The sequence below is a fragment of the Herpailurus yagouaroundi genome, unplaced genomic scaffold (assembly GCF_014898765.1).
Source record: "Herpailurus yagouaroundi ecotype Mexico unplaced genomic scaffold, PumYag 77, whole genome shotgun sequence".
Classification (NCBI taxonomy): domain Eukaryota; kingdom Metazoa; phylum Chordata; class Mammalia; order Carnivora; family Felidae; genus Herpailurus; species Herpailurus yagouaroundi.
Window position 1 is genome coordinate 12,365,541 of NW_024412388.1, and position 18,383 is coordinate 12,383,923.

General features: G+C 60.0%; 2 protein-coding genes across 2 annotated transcripts in view; both read left to right on the top strand.

Moving 5' to 3' along the window:
* PADI1 (peptidyl arginine deiminase 1) overlaps window positions 1-7,023 on the top strand; it is a 38,181-nt gene extending 31,158 nt beyond the window's left edge. The window contains exons 12-16 of the mRNA XM_040462593.1: window positions 125-269; window positions 1,065-1,158; window positions 2,177-2,256; window positions 2,965-3,090; window positions 5,868-7,023. Of these exons, the coding sequence (XP_040318527.1) occupies window positions 125-269; window positions 1,065-1,158; window positions 2,177-2,256; window positions 2,965-3,090; window positions 5,868-6,101 (679 nt within the window). The 3' untranslated portion in view covers window positions 6,102-7,023. The remainder of the gene's footprint in view (window positions 1-124; window positions 270-1,064; window positions 1,159-2,176; window positions 2,257-2,964; window positions 3,091-5,867) is intronic.
* Window positions 7,024-10,120: 3,097 nt separating this feature from the next.
* The window catches only part of PADI3 (peptidyl arginine deiminase 3), a 31,374-nt gene continuing 23,111 nt past the window's right edge, over window positions 10,121-18,383 (top strand). Inside the window, exons 1-2 of the mRNA XM_040462583.1 lie at window positions 10,121-10,242; window positions 17,774-17,954. Of these exons, the coding sequence (XP_040318517.1) occupies window positions 10,151-10,242; window positions 17,774-17,954 (273 nt within the window). The 5' untranslated portion in view covers window positions 10,121-10,150. The remainder of the gene's footprint in view (window positions 10,243-17,773; window positions 17,955-18,383) is intronic.

Below are 18,383 nucleotides of genomic sequence, written 5' to 3' on the forward strand. Positions count from 1 at the left end.
CTAAAGATGACCCGTTCAGAGGGTTGTCATGAGGCTTGCACAGAGGTGGGATGCTCAGGAGGGGCTTGCAGGGAGCCAGCAGTCAGCAGGCACTGGTGACCCTGCTGTCTCCCTCCTGGGCCAGGTCCGGTGGGAGGCGAATGGCCAAGGTGGTGCGGGACTTCCTCCAGGCCCAGCAGGTGCAGGCGCCCGTGGAGCTCTATTCTGATTGGCTCTCCGTGGGCCACGTGGACGAATTCCTGAGCTTTGTGCCCACCTCTGACCAAAAGGTGCGTCCCTTCTCTCTGAGCCCCCTCTGCTCCTCCCCGACCTGATGGGATCGGATAGGGCAAAGCCACTTGAAATCAGCTCCCCGCCCGTGTCCGTGGTCAGCTCAGAGTCCGGGCACCCGGAGAGCCAGGCGGTGTTAATCAGAGGGGGCTTCCTGGAGGAGGTCAGAGCTCAGCTCCGGAGGCTACTCATTGGCCCCCCTGCTCATACACCCATCCTCACACTTGCTGGGCGTTTGCCCTGATCCAAACCTCTCAGCCTAGACCCAGGAATGACACGGATAGTAATTGGTAACATTCGGCACCTATGATGTGCGTGTGTTTTAACTCATTTGATCTCCCGACACTTCCGTGAGGCGGGTACGCTTCTCGCTGACCCCATTTTATAGATGGGAAAACTGAGGCTCGGAAGGGCAGCTACTGGTAGGGTAAGACCCAGACCCAGACAGAGGGCTTGGGACCGCTCGGCTGCCACCACTTTACAGAGAGGGGCCCAGCCCTCAGAGAGCACGCAGCCCGGGAGGGGCGGCCTCCCAGTGACCAGTGACCGAATTCCCTGGAAGGCAAGTGAGGAAGGGCATCCAGGCAAGGAGATTATCTTGGACAAAGGCCCCAGGAGTGTGAACCAGCTTGGGGGATTAGGGGATGCTGCCCCGGGGGTGCTTTGTGGCTGGCGGGTGGGACTGAGCGGGAGAGGGGAACCGCCTGCGTGGTCTGGCCTCCTCCCGAGTTTGGGGTCTCCTGCATCTCGGGGAGAACCCGTCCACCGGGCCACTCTCCTTTCCTCTGTGCCAGGGCTTCCGGCTGCTTCTGGCGAGCCCCATCGCTTGCCTCAAACTGTTCCAACAGAAGAAAGAGGAGGGGTACGGGGAGGCGGCCCAGTTTGACGGTGAGTGCCTATGACCCAGTCACCCCGTGCGTGGGGCCTCTGCCCTCTGATCGCCAGCCCTGAGCACTTCTCATGCCTCTCGTGGCTGAGCTCTGTTTACGGGCCCTTCGCCTCGCTTGGGTCCCTCAGCTCAGAACCGGCCATCACTAGTTCTCCCAACACCCTCACCTGGGAGCTAAGGTTGAGCGCTGTCCCTTTACTGGGCCAAGGCCAGGAGGCCAAGAGGCCGGTGGATGGCCCCAGGCGCCCACAGAAGGTGACATTCTCAGGAAGAGCGGGCGGCTCCTGGCCACACCCCAGGAGAGGAAGACGACTGGAAACAGTGCACACCCCGCGGGATCTCGCCCCCGCCCCCTAACCCCTTTCCCCAGAGGCTCAGAGAGGGGTGGCGTGCCCAGGGCTGTCACCAGGATGCGGCAGGGCCGGGGGCTCGAGAGTGGCAGGGGTGAGAAGCCAGGTGGGTGGTCGGGGCCCCTCTGGGGACCTGCCTCTGGGGCTTGCCAGACCTTCCCAGGACCTGGCTGGCCCCCCTGAGCACCTCCGCCTTCCCCACCACGGACCTCAGTGTTCTCATCTGAGAACTGGAGCGCTGGAGGGGACGTGGCAGAGCTTCAAGACCTGCATTCAAATCTTGATCTCGCTACTCATGGCTGGGAGATCAAGGTCACGTTCTAAACCTCTCAGTGCCTCAGTGTCCTCTTCTCTGAATGGGGGGGGGGGGTGATAATTACCCCACCTGGAGTTGTTTTAAAGATGAACGATCATTTAGGAGGGTGCCCAGAGCATGGCGGGTGCTCAGTAATGGCAGCTGTACCGTGATCATTAGGCCCCCGAGTCGGGAGTCCCTTCCCGAAGAGTCTGGGCTCCATCACCAGGAATTCCTGGCCGTACCGGCAGCCAGACCCTGGGCCCAGCAGGGTCTTGGGTCTCCGGCTTTCTCTATCCTTCAGCTCCCTGGCCCTGAGGCGGCCCTGGGCGGTCCTTCCTGAGCCCTCATACTGTCTTCCTTCTCTCGCAGGGTTAAGACACCAAGTGAACAGAAGCATTAATGAGATGCTGGCCGACAGTCGCCTCAGGAGGGACAGCCTCTACACACAGGTGAGGATATATGGCCATGCTGCCAGCCCCAGGACTCGCTGGGGTGGAGTGGGAGTACGGGGCTCAGCCCCAGGCCTCGGCCGTGAACGCACAGTCTGACGGAGGAGGCACAAAGGAGCCCCCAGGGAGCTCCCGGTCTGATGAGGGGAGATCCAGCTCTGGTCTGGGGGAAATGGTGAGTTTCCGGAGAAGCTGAGTGAGATGAGATATTGGGGCCCCGTGGGGGTGAGGGGTGGGGTGGGTGGGAGTCAAGGGGATCCGGCAAGGAGGAGACCGGGTGGGAGGAAGTCTCCGGAAGGGGCAGGGCTGACGCCCGCCATGGGCGGGGTGCAGGGCCCGGCGCAGAGGCCCCTCACGTCTCCTGCGTGGAGCCTGGCACCTTCTCCGAGACGGCTGAGACGGACAGACGTGTGAGCCGCACTGTGGCTGGGGGGGGGGGGGGGTGGCCACAAACACTTTTGGAACCGGAAGCTGCCTGGGTCCAAATCCCAGCTGTGCAGCTTCCTAGCTCTGTGCCCTCGGGCAGGTCACTGGAGCCTCAGTTTCCCCATCTGCGGGTGGGCAGTGGCACCCAGCTGTTGGAGGACCTGAGGAGCATGAGGGCGAGAGGGCTCTGCATGGGGCCCGGCACGCAGCCGGCGTCCAGCGAGCGTGAGAGCCTCCCTGGCTCACTGGGCGCGCCCGCTGCCTCTCCTCCTGCCCCCCCAGAAATGCATCGACTGGAACCGGGAGGTGCTGAAGCGGGAGCTGGGCCTGACCGAGCGGGACATCGTGGACATCCCCCAGCTCTTCTTCCTGAAGGGCTCCCATGCGGAAGCCTTCTTCCCTGACATGGTGAGAGCGCAGAAGCAGGACGGGGCACTTCCTGTCCCCGGGGCCCCCTGGCAGGGTCCGCAGGGGTGTCACTTGGGGTTCCAGAGGAGAAGCGCTTCCTGTCCGAGGGCAGAGACAAGCACAGAGACCGGGGCGGGCCTGGCGGATCCCTAGGTGTGTGTTTCCTTTTTTTTTTTTTTTTTTAAGTTTATTTAGTTTGACAGGGAGATCGGGAGAGCAAGCACAAGCAGGGGACGGGCAGAGAGAGAGAGAGAGAGAGAGAGAGAATCCCAAGCAGGCTTCTTGCTGACACGGCACAGGGCACGACGCAGGGTGAAACTCACGAACCGTGAGATCACGACCTGGGTCGAAATCGAGAGTTGGACGCTTAACGGAGCCACCCAGGCGCCCCGGTGTGTGTTTGCTTTTTGTGCAGGTACCCGACCCCCCCCCCCGGGGGGGGGGGGTCTCCACTGGGGCGATTCTGCCTTCCAGGTTTTCTTGCTTGTTTTGGAGGGAGGTGGCCTACTGGCATCAGTGGGTGGAGGCCAGGGATGCTGTTGAACATGGGTCAGTGCCCAGGGCGGCCCCCACCACTGAGGGCTTTTTGTTTCCCTTCCAAGTCGAGACAGGAAGGCTGTTTCGGTTTCAGGGTTTCCGGCTCTCACTCCGGGGGGGGGGGGGGCCCAGCCGCCTGCTCTGCTCCGCACCCCACCGGCTGCTCCCCGGTGCGGCTCCTGAGGCGGGCAGGCGGGCCCACGGTGGCTGCCTCCCTGGCTGTCATTAAGTCAGGCAGCTGACAGCTGATGCACAGCTGTGATGTCACCTGTGTGGCCTCTGGGAGGGGCCTGGTGATGCTATCGGCTGCACGACCATTAACGCCTTTGGGAAGGGATGTCAGGCTGTTGGCCCCTCGTGGCTTGGTTGCCCAGGATGGGAGACCCTCCCTCTTCAGCCTGGGGCCTGTAACTGGAGTCCCCTCGCCCCCCCCGCCCCCGGCACCGGCACCGGCCAAGCGAAGGGTTGGGAGCGGGTCCTGAGGTCCTGATTGCAGGCACGGTGACAGGGCAGGGTTTCCCTGCCGGGACCCCGCACTCCTGACTCCTCGCTGCGGGGTCTTGGCAGAGGCAGGACCTCGGCTCTACTGATGTCTGGGCCTGACTCCTTTGTCGTGGGGGCCCCGTCCTGTGCATCGCAGGATGGCGGTGGCATCCCTGTCCACTGCCCACTGGGTGTCAGCCGCTCTCCTCTCGCTGTGACAACCGAAATGCCCTGGGGCCCGGATCGCCCTGGTTGAGAACCGACCCTCCAAGGCGGTGCTGCCTGTGAGAACTTTCTCGGACGACGGAAACGTTCTCTGTCTGCACGATGGGACAGGGGAGCCACCAAGCCACATGTGGCGATGGGGGTCTTCACATGTGACTAGTGTGGCCGAAGGACGAACTTTATGTTTCTGTTTAATTTAAATTTTGACAGCCACGTGTGGCCAGTGGCTGCCCCATTGGACAGGGGGGTGCTGAGGGGGCGGCCTGGCTCTTGTTCTGGCCAGAGCCCATGACCCTGGCCGGCCCTCTCTGGGCGGTGGCCTTGCCCACACCGGCTGGAAGCCCCCCTCTGTGGGAATCTCTCGGCTCCCACCCAGACCCTGCTGAAGGAGCCCGGTATGTCCTCACTGGAAGAGCCCACAGGGAACTCAGTTAACCCGTTTGTCAGATGAAGAAACGGGCCCTCAGAGGAGAGTGGTTGACTCCCCTGAGGTCATCCAGCAAGTGAGTGGCCTCCAGGCTCCTGAGTCCTCATGTGGGAAGAAACGGGCCTGGCTCCCCTCAGAGGACCCTCCAGGGTCATGTTGATCCCAGCTGTGGATGGCCCTGCAGGGCAGTCTGGAGGGCGAGGGGCCAGAGCATGGAGAGCGTGAGGGCACAGAGCCCAGGGCAGGCCACCCCATGCTGAGATGACCCAGCCCTCCCCTCCAGACAGCAGGTTCAGCGTATCCCCTTTGAACACCAAGGACAGCTCCTCTGGCCACCCGTCTGGGGCCGAGGTTTTCTCTAAGACACTTCCATACCCTGCCCTGGGGAGACGTCCCTTCCCCAGTGTTAGGGCCCCCCAGCCGGGGACGCAGACGTGCCACTGGAGACACAGGCGCCCCCAAGGGCTCCCAGCCCCTTGTCCCAACTCCTCAGCTCCCCAGGCAGCCACCGTGCCACACTCTGGCAGCATATGAAGAGCATGGGTTTGGGCGTGAGTTGGCCCCACGTCAAAGTTCAGTCTCCCCATTCTCTGATTGTGTGGCCTGGATTATGTCACTTAACCTTTCCCTGCCACCGACTCGCAGGGAGGCTGTGAGGCATAGCGATGACGTATCTGGCGCGCAGGAGATGTTCGGTAAACCGTAACGACGATCAGGGCTTCCGGGGAGAGTGAAGCAGGCTGTGCACTGTACAAGTGCACCAAACCTAGAAAGACATTCACACCATCGACCTTGTAGATAGCTGCTGTACAAGGTTTCTGGCAGAGGAAGGTAAAATCTTGCCCTGAATTGTCCCGACAACTTTCCGATGGATGGAAGACAGCGTGGGAGGAAGGGGTGACTTTCATTCGTACAGAGTCACCATGCATGTTACTGGCAGCCCTACCTGGTATGAATCCTCTCTTCCAACCGTCAATCCATTTCTTCTCTTCATGGACCCTAGTTTTAGAGGCAGCGCCAGTCCTGGTGGCCCGGGCATGCTGGGGAGGGTGGGGACCTGGGGATGGGTCCCTCTTGTCTCCCTCTTGCCTCCTCTCGTCTACAGGTCAACATGGTGGTCTTAGGCAAGCACCTGGGCATCCCCAAGCCCTTCGGGCCCATCATCGACGGCCGCTGCTGCCTGGAGGAGAAGGTGCGGTCCCTGCTGGAGCCGCTGGGCCTCCGCTGCATCTTCATCGACGACTATTTGTCCTACCACGAGCTGCTGGGGGAGATCCACTGTGGCACCAACGTGCGCCGGCAGCCCTTCTCCTTCAAGTGGTGGCACATGGTGCCCTGAGCCCCCCTCCACCCGCCGTCCTCTCTGCCCACCTGCCGGGGAGCCCCACCAGGGAAGGGGGCGAGGAACTTCCACCCGGCCCCTGTCCTCGTGGGGGAGCCTTGGGCGCTTCTCCTCGAGTGCCTGAGAACGTGCTGGCCACCGCAGGCCCCGGGACGCAGCAACGGACGCCTGCACCCTCACCTCTGGAGTGGCCTGCACAGCCCTAGAGGGACCGTCCTCATTCCTCCCTCCCTCTTCCCGATCCGCCACTCCCAGAGGTTCTGGAAAAGAGCAACGGCCTCAGCACGTTCAAGGGCAGCCGCGTGTGGCCGTGGCTGTGCCCGACTTTGAGTCGCTCTCCCTCTGTTCTCATATTCCTCTCGCGGGTCTGCACCGGGAACGGCATCCATGGGGCCTGGGCTCAGAGGCAGGGGCCTGGGTCCAGGCCGTCTGTGGTTCTTGTAAGAGCAGGCGCAGGGAGGCGAGGCAGCCTCTTTTCCCGACCAGCTGTCCTCTCCTGCAGGGGACCCGCAAGATGTGACCTCCCAGCACCCCTCAGCCATATTTATAGAGGCAAATAAGGACGGGAAAACCTAGCATCTGGGGGCCTGCTTTCAAAAGAAAAGGCAACAAAAACCCTTTAATACCTGACTCCGTCCTCAGAAGGGTGCTTGTTACCTGTGTAGAAGGCCTTTAATTACGAGTGCTGGCTGCTTCCGCCCCGAAACGCTGAGAGGCCAGAGAGAGGCCTCAGGAGGGCACACGCGAGGAAGGCTGGCAGGCGGGAGGCCAGGATGGTGGAGGGGGCCGAGGCATGAGGACAAACGGCGGGGCCTGGCCTCTGTGTCTTAGGTCTCCCCGCTTCCGATTCTGGACTCTGGATGTGAAGGGGGCTGGCCGTTCCAGATGTCACAGGGGATAGGAGCCCAGATGTTAGAAGAGGGTGGGTGGGGAGGAGCCATTAGGTTATCTCGGAGGGTGGGGTTTAATTTCCTTTAATAGTCTTTAATTATTCCCCTTCGCCCTGCAGGCCGTGGGAGGGAAGGCTTGCCCAGTCGCTCTCAGCAACCCGGAGACCCTGCCCGTAGCCTGGGTTTTGCCTGTGAGGAAACCCCCACGGCAGGCCTGTGTCCCCTCCCATACAGGGCACAGAGCTGCCATGGGGGTGAGGGGACGTTAATAGCCTGGCCCCAGGTGGGGTCACGGGGACGTGCCCGGGCTTGGCCAGTGCCAGGTGAGAGGTGACCCCTGTCCCAGGCACGCAGGGGCGCGAGGTGGCCAGCCTGCCCTCTCCCCGCCATTGCCCCTGGGGCCATCGCGGTGGCTATCAGCCCTGGGCCTCCCAACGCCTCCTAGATTTTCAGTGGCCCCTGGGAAGACCGAGACTGAGCCAGCCCTCCACGGTCAAACTCTGTTAGCCACGGAACAGTTGGCAAGGCTGCCGTGGACACCCGACGCGTGAGATGGATAAGACAGAGCTGCTCTGGTTTCAGGTGGCTGGTGGGGGGCGGGGGGTATACCCGGGTTCTTCCCCTTCTGGAAGACTCTGTGGGACCCCACGTGCCAACTCCTGGTCTAACATTTGTACTTTCTGCTCGTAACCATGACCCAGCCCAGCCCCAGCCAAGACGGCAAGGAGGCCCTTCGGGGCCCACGGGCATGCGGCCAGGGTTGGGGTTCCCCAGGGAAAGGCTGTGGGTGGAGGGAGGTTGCAGAGAGATGGGGAGGGTGGGGAGCAAGCCTTCTGGACCTGCGCTGAGCGTGGGAAGCCCTGGAATTGCTTCTGGAGCTGTCGGAGAGCCCGATGTCCCCTCTGAGAATGTTCCGGGTGATGGATCGCCTCCTACCTGATTAATAAAAATGTCAACGTGCGTTTCTTCAAGTGGCTGCCTCCTCAGCTTCTGTTTGTCGGGCTGTGGGGAGGAGTGGGGAGGGGAGGGGAGCCCTATCCTAGTTCTACCCCCCCCCCCCCAAGCCGCCAGCTCCTTGGCTTAGCTTCTGCTGGCTGGGACAACCCCCGGGGCCAGTGCCGGCCAGGCAGGCTGATTCAGCAGGATGGCTGGCACAGGCCCGTGGCTCTGAGGCCAACTGCCCCGCTGAGATGGGCATCAGGCGAGGGGCGGGTCCTACCTCGTCACCTCTTCTCCCTTCCTTGGGCTATCTCTTCCAGCCCTCAGAGGACAGGTGTGCTGGGCCCTACTGGCAGAGGTGGGAGATTCTCCAGCGGGACCTGTGTCCAGGGCCAAAGGCCACTATGATTGCCTTTCATTCCTGCCTCCAAAGTTACCAAGCTACCCGGCGGTCTGATCTCAGGGGCCTGAAAGTATTATCCCTCGCATCCTACACGCTGCCTCCTGCCTCGATTGAACCCTTTGCCGGTCGCTCACTCACTCACTCACTCAGTCACTTTCTTTTACCTTTTGTTGTGGACTCAGGCAAAAAGATGCTGCCTATCAGCCACTGACACTTTAGTCTGAATGAATGCCAGATGTGTTTCTAAACGCTGGTATTAACTGGGGGGAGGTGAAGGCACGGGTCTATTTCCAAAGGGAGAGACAGGGCCCCGAGCCAGAGGCTGGTCCGGCCCCCAGCACGGTGGTCCAGTGGCCAGGGGGAAGCCTCCACTTTCTGGATCTATTTCCCAACTAGGTTCATAAGCAGGTAGGGAGACTGGGGCTTCCTCCTGAGCCCTGACTCTTACCCAGAGGTGAGTTGGCCAGCAAGCCATTTTGTAGCCGAAAAAGTAAAGCGGTGACTGAAGCCAGCAGCCCAACAGCTCTCCTTGAGAACGTCCTTCCCAGACTCTTGGGTAAAAGAGCACCAGGCTTAGAGTCCCGCTGAGATCCGTGAACTGCTAGGAGTGCACCCACTGGGGACCCTGGGGAGCAGGTCCTGGTCCCCGCCCTGTCTCAGACTGGCAGCACGTCCAGAGAGAAGGGAGGAAGTTTCTATTCAGCACCTTTGGAGCCTGGCCGGGCAGGGTGTGTCCCCGCCATTATCTCTAGCAGGCTAGTGATCAGCCTCATTCTCTACAGATGAGGAAACCAAGGCTTAAGAGGGAACGTTAACCCTCCCCCCACCCCCCAGGCCACAGAGCCGGTGCATGGTGGAGTCTGGATCCGAACCCAAGGCTCCTCTCCCCAGAGCCCTTGCTCCTGCTGTTTCAGGTGGCCGAATGCCCCCTTCTGGCCTCAGTTTCCCCACCTGACAAATGAGCCTTCCTACGCCCACATTCTAAGCTCTTCCTGGCCAGAGAGGGATTTAACCCTCACCACCCACCCCTTCCACAAGTGTTTGGCATGTGAAAATAATGACAACGCCAGTAATAGAATAACGCCAAGCTCCACACTAGAGCTCTACCCACGTCGTCCATTTAAGCCTCGCAAGAGCCATTTTCAGAAGCAACAAGTGAGGCACAGAGCAATGAAGTGACTTGTCCGCAGCCGCACAGCAAGGATGTGTGGTTGACCTAGGGCTGAAATCCAGTCCTGCTAATACACTCCATGCTCGTAAGAAAAAAGCCGGTGTTTCTCAGTTTCTCAAAATGCTTTGGGGTGTTTATACAAAAAATCCAGTTGTGAGGCCGCACCCCTAACCTGCGGCGTCAGACCTGGAGGCGGGGCCTGGGAATCTGCGTTTGCACCAGCTCCTCCAGCAGGGTAGAGAAGCTCCCCTCTAACTGTATCATCTCGGAAAAGGCAGGAAAGGGGGTGAGAAGGAAGAGCGTGGAAAGTCGAGAAAGAGGCCCAGGTCATCTCCACCTCTCTGCCTTCCCCATCCCCCCAGTGCCCCGGTGCCCCGGCCAGGTGCCTGTTGGGACACGCTCCCTTAGAGAAAGGAACTGCCTCCGTGCTGGGGGCGGAGCAACAGGTTCATATGCAAACGATGGCTCCCTCCTGGCCAATCCTGTGCTCCTAGCTCTGGGAAGGGGCTGGGCTTCCAGGACTGGAGCCAATGAGCTAGCACCCCGGGCTGGAGAGGCGGGGCCAAGGTCTTTTAAACCACACGCCAAGGGCTCTGGGAGGCAGTGTTGGCTTTGGTGGCTCAAGTCCGGGTCCAAGGCCAGCATGTCAATGAAGAGGATTGTGCGTGTGTCCCTGGAGCATCCCACCAGCGCCGTGTGTGTGGCTGGCGTGGAGACCCTCGTGGACATTTATGGGTAAGAGCCAGAGGCCTGGGGGTCTGCAGGCCCTTGGTGCTGAGCCCCTTGGGCTGGTCTGGTGCGCTGTACAGGGTTTCCTCGGGGCTCAGGCCTGGCTCCGCTTCCCTCCCCCAAGCCAGGGGAGTGGAGTGTGGGAGACTGCATGGGGGACAGAGAGGTTTGCAGTGTTTGAGCTCTGGTCCAAGGGCCTTTGAGGGTGCTGGGCACGTTGGAGGACCCTGCAGGCTGGATACATACAAATAGGAAGAGGTGTATTCCCCTTGTCCTGGTCCCCAGCCTAGGAGCTCTGCAAACAGCGAGTGTCATTTTTTAAGAAATCATTTATGCTTACGTAGCATTTCCTATGTGCCGAGCACTGTTTTAAGCTTGGCAATCTTCTCGAACTTTAACGCTCGAATCTAGCCTTCACGACACCCCATGAGCTACGTTTGTTACTAGCTTCTCATTTGACAGATGGGGAAACTACAGCACAGCGAGGGCGAGCCATTTGCTCAAGTCAAACAGTTACTAAGCGTCAACGCCAGGATTTAACACCCCCCTCCCCCCCACTCCCATGGTCAAGTGTCTTATGCTTTTAGCTGTCTGCCACTTGGAGAAGAAGGATCTGGTTTCCTCCAGCCATTCAGAGCCCACACGTTAGGCTCCTACTGTGTGCCATGGCCGTGTCCTTAGAGCCAGTGGCTGGAGGTGAGGCCCCACCTTCTCTCTCTCTCTCTCTCTCTCTCTCTCTCTCTCTCTCAGGCAGAAAAGGAGAGTTTGGGCAGGGTTTCAGGAGCTGGGTTCTGGGAACCCCCAGGGAGCTGGCTACTTAGCCTTTTGGGGAGCCTCCAGGGGTCCCAGCTCCAAGGCTGACAGGTAGTCAGGGGGCTGGGAGGGGAGGAGGCAGAAGCGTGTCACTGTTCCCATGTCTCAGGTCTCCCACCCTGCCCTGTGAGCCGTCGGGCAGTGCCCTTGGCTTCTACTCACTAGATACCAGAAGCACACCTTGACTTGCGATGGCCAAAAATGTCTCCAGGCGTTGCCAAACGTGCCCGGTGTGTGTGTGTGTGTGGGGGGGGGAACCGATCCCAGTTGAGGACCAGTATCCCAGAACAAGACTGTACGAATTGGAGAGGACTTAGTTGAAATCAGAGACGGGGGCGGTCCTAGGACATTAGATGTAAAGGGGTGAGGGGCTGGTTAGGGGAGGGAACCAAGTCCGGAGCAGGCCCAGCACAGCTAGGTACCAGGAGCTGAAGCCTGGTTGGGTGTGGGTGGAGGGTGAGAATTAGGAAGGGGATTTGGAGGAGGGACAGCCACAGGAGCCGTGTCAGGAGTGACACGGGAGGATGGGCGTCCACGCTGCCTGGCGCCACCTCCTCCTCCTCCAGCGCCGTGTGCCCATGGGGGTGACTCACCTGTGTTGGCAGCCTCATGCCCATCGGGCAGATGTGCCCCTGGTTTGACCTGCTCTGGGAAGGCCAGGGCTGGCTCCTCCCCTGCAGGGCCTCCTTCGAGGAGGGGGTACGAATCAGGGCTAGGAGGCAAAGGCAGCAGTGTCTTGGGGTTCTGTGAATGGACGGGCCGTGTTGGGGTTCGGAGAGGAGGCTGTGGGGGGGACGGCCCCAGGGTGCGAGGCAGAGCCTCAGGCACCCTCAAAGGAAGGATTCTTGGGCCTCTGTGCCTGGGCCACCTTGGGGGACAGGTGGAGAGCTGTCAGTTCACTCGCTCACACATTCATCAAGTACTTCTTTGGCGTCTGGTGAGGGCCGGGCACGGGGACACAATACTGAGCAAGGAGGCACGGTCCCCGCTGTCTGAGAATCTGTCCCTTCAGAGTTCTTGCAGAGGCTGGACCTCTCCCGGACGGATTCCTGTCTTGCAGGGGGAGCAGGACCAGCTTAGCTCTATGTCCCTTCCGGCTTGGAGATGTCGTGACTCAGCCCTCCTGGGTGCCCGCACCGTGGGCCCACCAGGGAAGGGGCGGTGGGTGTGCTGGCTCAGCCCTGGCTCTGGGACCTAGCAGCTGTCTGACTTGGGGAGCATCACTTAACCTCTCTGTATCCTCCTCCGGAGGACGGAGACAATGTTGTCAGTGAAGATCCTTACAGACTGCTCCACAGCAGCCACTGCCCCAAGCGCTTTGTATATAGTAACATTCTCACGATTCTGCCAGGTGGATGCTCTATCATCACCCCCATTTCAGAGATGAGGAAACGGAGGCACAGAGAGGTTAAGTAACTTGCCCCATGTCACACAGCCTGTGAGGAGCGGCCGAGCCAGGATGCAACCCAAACACTTAGGCCTTCACTTCAAGGGAGTGGGGAGATGGGATGAGATCGTGTGTGTAGAGCATGTTGGGGATGCCTGGCATGTGGGGGACACTCATTCATGGTAACTGCCACCGCTATCACCATCATCATTTTGAGGCTCTGTCCTGGCCCTTTGGACCACCTCAAGTGTCCCCAGGCCTGCCATAGACAAGGGAGCCACCTCTGAACCAAACTGGGAGATGAGACAAGAGGAATGAACATAAACTGAGTGGTCAGGGCAGGCTTCCCGGAGGAAGGGTCCCAACCAGAGCCTTGAAGGATGAACACAGGCAAGACTCATTGGGGCACTCTGTGGCAATGGACAAAACTCTGTCTTCTTGCCTTCCATTGAGTTGGAGGTGGCCCAGACTTGATAAGGGGGCTTTACTTTCCCGAGCAGGGTTTCACGGCGTGGGGGCGGGGGGAGGGCGGTGGGGAAAGGGAAGGAAGACTGACACATGGGTGTGGTGAGTCGTGCCCCGGGGATCAATGTGCAGCCAGGGTGGCAAACCGCTGCCCTAGTTGGACCAGCCAACAACTCGTGTCACCTCTGGCTCAGCAGAGGCAGTTCAATGGAGTGAAAAGGTAAAGGGCACCCGGGGGCCAGGTACCCCGAGTTTTCGTCCCAGCTCTGCCGCCCTTTTCTGCTCCTTCCTGGGCCTCAGTTTCCCCACATGTGCCCCGAAGAGGCTGGCACAGATCAGTGGGTTTCGAGCTCTACTCGTGGAGGCGTCTGAGCGCCCCCCCCTGGTTTGACAAAGCGGCTCTCCTCCTTCGACTGGCTCGTGTTAGGTGAGCGCGCCAACCTGCCCGGGCAGAGCCGGGTCCCGGGAGGCTGGTGCATCATCGACTCTCTTAACCATCTGGGCTTCGGGAAGAGGGTTCATGTGGCCGCCATTCCCCAGGGGCGGCACGGACTTGGGACTAAGGAGGGGAGGTGGTCTTCTTGACCCTGGTGGTGGCGAGGCCGACGGAGGTGGGATCTGGGGACCCCGCTGAGCAGGGGGAGGCAGCTGGTGCTGCCACGAGAGCCTGAGCCGTCTGAGCCTTGGTCTACTTCATCCCCATGGGCCGTGTCGGTGGGGACCATGGCGGTCATCTTGTCAACCTGTTTCCAGCCCCAAAGACCTCTCCCATCCGTTTCTCGGCTCTGCAGTGTCTGGTTTTGTTTTTGCAGAGGCCAAGGCTCCTGGGCCCATGAAAGGAGAGGATGGGCTTGGGTGTGCAGGGGAGGGGGGGGGCAGAGTCAGATGTGAGTCCTGGCTCTGTCACCTGCCAGCTGTGTGACGTTGGGCAGATCACCTGTCATCTCTGAGCCTGTTTCCTCATCTGTAAAGTGGGGATAATAGTACCGATGTTGTGTGCCTGTGGGGACTGCCTCTGTCACCATCTGTGTCCTCAGCATTGAAGGGGTGACACAGAGCCTCAAGGGAGACCTGACTTGACTCCCAGGAGGGGGTGGGCTCGCGCTGTGATTCCCACGACGCGTGGGGACACAGCCCACCCTTAGCCGTGGTTCTCAGACGTCACTGGGCATCGGCATGGCTTAAAGCGCAGGTTCCAGGGCCCTGCCTACAGCATATCTGGTTCTGGAATCTGCATTTCCAACGGGTGGGTCTGAGGTTGGCCACCGTGAGGCTGACCAGCTGTCCCGGTTTGCCCCAGACCTTCTAGATTTTAGCACTGGAAGTCCCGCGCCCCAGGAAGCACCCCGGTCCCGGGTCACCCTACAACGTTTTACCCACCATTCGCCACCTCCCAGGCTGGCAGTGCGGGCAGAGTCGTTGGGCCCTCGGGCTGGCCGGGACCACCGTGTGCGAGGAAAGGCCTTGGAATGTTCTGGGCATGGACGGCCTCGGCGGGGGCGAGCCCGAAGCCCCCAGGGCTGGGCTGGGGCACTGTCTAGAGCAGCGTGCTGGCAGCGCAGGGGGCCCGACCGGAGGAAGAACTCCGTCTGGGTGAGCCTCTGGCTTCTCCTCCTGTCCTCCGTGCGATGGGAAATCCAGACCCTCCCACGTCTGATGCAGGCTCTTCTCCCAGCAGCCACCCCCTTGATCGTCCTAACAGCTTCCCTGATGGGGCCTGAGCACTGGACCAGGAGTCTGGAGCCCTACTTCTAGTCCCTTCTCTCTTGGGCCTCAGTTTCTCCGGAGTGAAGTGAGGCATTGGTCAGGCGTCCCCAACTTTCGCTGATCTTGGATGCACACTGATTCCTTTCATCTTCTCCGCTTTATAGATGGAGACGCTGAGGCAGGGGGAGGCCGAGCCTCTCCCTCACGGTCACACACCTGGCGAGTAGTGGGGCTGGGATTTGAAAGGTTCAGCAACTGCAGGCTTAGTCCCTCCTGATCAAGAACCTTCGCTGGATCCTCGTTACAAAGGAGTGAAATGAAAGGAGCTCCTCACAGCCCGCACTTACCCTTGACCTCCTAAGGCTCCACCGGGAAAATGCCTTCCCCTGAGACACATCTCCTCCTTGTCTTTGGTTCCCCTGCCTCCCTCCAGGAAGCTGTCCCCAGAACCACCCCCCACCCCCAGCCCACCCTCTCAAACTGCCTCCATTTGCCCATTTCCTGCTTCCTAATTTACTGTAAGAACCCCTTCCCCCGTCCTGGGTGGGCGGTTTTCCAAGCCCTTCCCGTTATCGTGTCTGAGCTTTGCAATTGCCCATAAGGTCGACCAAGTCGGTGTCATTATCCCACTTTATAGGGAGGCGAGGTGATTTGTTCAGAGTCACTTGGCTTACACGCGACCCAGCCCGGTCTAGGACCTGACTCTTGACTCTGGTCCTGGCACCGCTGAGCTCCCAGCTTCTTCACCCCGGGCCAGAAGCGATCTTCATCAGGGATCCCCTGGTGCCCCACCCAGGGAGGTGCGAGGGGGCTGGGCAGAGACACCCCAAGCCCAGGGCCTGGGGCCGGGGAGCTGGGTGGGGTTCCACACCAGAAGGACCATCGAAGGTGCTCAGCTCCAGCTCGTGGGCCCCTGGGGTCCAAACAGCAGCTGACGGGTAGGAGAATTTCCCTAAAGAGTTTACGAGCCTCCCGGGGAGCTGGAGGCGAGGCGCCGCGGGCTGTGGGGCTCAGGGTACATCCTGGGGTGGCCGAGTCCCTTCACACCCGGTCTGTCTCCATGTGTCTCCCGGTGGCTCTCCGTTTTTTTCTGGGGTTTTCCATATCTCTTTGTCTCTCTCTGTCTCTGTGTCCCTGTGCCTCTCTGTCCAGCTTCTCTATGTCCCATGACGGGCTGGCCCACACACCCGGGGGCATCACAGGGCAGAGGGCACCACCAGCCCCAGAAATTACAGGCTTTGGAACTATGGTTGTCAGATAAAACCCAGGATGCCTAGTTAAGTTTGAAACCCAGATAAGCAGTGAATATATTTTTTCTAGCATATCCCAAATATCGCACGGGCCATCCTCATACTAAAACAATTATTTGTTGCTCATCTGAAATTCCAGTCCACCTGGGTGTTCTCTATTTTTATTTGCTCAACGTAGCTGCCCTGCCTGGGAGGAGAAGCGGGCGTGTCGGCTGGTGAGGACGCCTGGCAGGGTCATGCACTGGCCCCGCCTGATGAAGAAGAGCTTGGGCTCGCCTTGTTTCTCTTTTTCTCAAAGAGCCACCTTGGGAAGTAGCCGGCTCCTGCCGGTAGAGGAGCAAAGAGGGTGCCTTGAGGCAGGTCTGCTCTCCTCCAAGCGGAGCGGGGCAAGGAAAGGGCCTGGAGTTGAACGGCCAGCTGTGCAACCTTGGGGAAGTCTCTTGCCCATCCTGCGCCTCCGTTCCCTCACATGTACGTGGGAGTAATCATCCCCTCCTCCCAGGGCCACGGTGGCGATTCAAATCCTGTTTGGAAAAGCCTAGCCGAGACCTGCCTTGGCAACCGTGCAGCCTCCGGGGCTACGATTATTGACGTTACTCCTGGGGAGGTGGTAGGTGAGGATATGCGCTCAGGAGCCGGAAGGCCTGGGCTGGGACCCCAGTCCGGCCATTTACTAGCTCCATGACCTGGGACAGGTTACTTAGCCTCAGTTTCCCCATCTGTCAAATGGGAGACAGTGATAGTACTCAGTCTCCTGGGTTTATTGAGAGGATTGCGTGATGTCACGCACGGAAGAACCTTCCGCAGGGCCGGCTGTATAGCAAGAGCTCAACAAGGGTCAGCTACTGCTATCCCCCAGTGCCCCCATGTGCTGCTTCCTCCAGGAAGCACTCTGTCCCCTCTGGCTCACAGTGGCCTCTCCCTACCTGGGATCCCACTGACCAATGACTTCGTGAGCCTGAGCCCCCTCTGGCTGCCCTGGGCAGTGCTGTCCTTAACTCCTTGGCGGGATCGAAGGTTCCGGGACGGCGCGGAGGGTAGTGAATGTACCCGCCACAGCCTGGCAATGCTTCGGAGCACAGTGGGCGCCCCCAGACCCCCCCATAGACAGTAAGAAGGTGAACGGATGATTTCGAACAGGACCCCCAGACTAGCTGGAGTGGGGGAAACACGTCCCAGGGCCGGACGACATAGGCTTTTTGACCCTCCTGCTTGACTGGATCTGGCCAAGTTTTCCCGGTGACCCTGCCGAGCCGTGGAAGAACTCGGGCTCTGTGTCGGAGCCCTGAGCGCAAAGCTGCCCGTGCCGTTGGCTGCTGTGCGACCTTGGGCTTGATCTCGCTGAGCCTCGCTTTCTCATCTTTCCAGTAGAGATGATACTACCCGCTCACTTGGCCGACTTGTAAGAATACAAGGAGCTAGGCAACAAGGTTCTGCACGCAGCGGGCACTGCACAAAATTGGATGCCCTTCCCTGGAGAAGAGCCCAGGGGCATCTTCCTGCCTGCTAAAGAGGGCTGCAATGGACCGAGGGGAGGGAGACTAATCTTCTAAAAAGCCACGGTCTCAGAATTGCAGGGGGTCCGTTTGCAGGCTGGTGTCTGCTGAGCTCCCTGTGCCCAGCTCTGCACCGGGGAATTATAGAGCATTCAACTGGTCCTAACTTGCAAAGAGCTTGCAGTTTTGTTGGGAGGCAAAGAAGCTCCCGAGAGAAGTGTTAATGAACACAGAATGTGGGAATGTGTATGCACTTGTGTGGGGTCCAGGCTTCACTCCCAGGAACTTGCTGTGGGGATGTGAGGCCTGGGGTGGTCAGGGAAGGCTTCCCGGAGGAAGCAAGAGTTTGCTCCAGAGCTCAAGCATCTGAGCGAGTATTGCCCCCTCTGGCCCTTCCCATGGCTTCTTGTCTTTCCCAGGTCGGTACCTGAGGGCACAGAGATGTTCGAGGTCTACGGGACCCCCGGTGTGGACGTCTACATCTCTCCTAGTGTGGAGAGGGGCCGGGAGCGTGCAGACGCCAGACGGTGGCACTTTGATACGGGGTTGGAGATCATCGTGGTCATGAACTCGCCCAGCAATGACCTCAATGACAGTCATGTGAGCAGGTCCCCTGGGCTGGGGTGGGGGTGGGGCGCTGAGCTAGCTCCACAAGGGCCAGCACCCTCTGCTTACCCAGATGCCGGGGTAGCATGATGGGTAAGCACCCGGCCCTGGAACCAGGCAGCTCTGTGACTTACAGACATAAGCTATGTGTCTCCTGGCAAGTCACATCAGCCCTCTGGGCCTCGGTTTCCCCATCTGTAAAATGGGAATGATCACCGCACCGTCCTCCTGGTGTTTGTCTGGGGCAGAACATGAGCCAACGTTGGTTTCCTTTCTTGTTTCCCGAGACCCCTGTGAAGGGAGATGTCCCAGCTTTTCTGGGTCGGGCCTCAGTTTCCCTACCTGCAGGCTGAGGGCTGAGTAGGTGATCTCTGTCACTCTGGATGAAGGAGAGAGAGCAGAGATGGGAGGAGGATGCTGGCG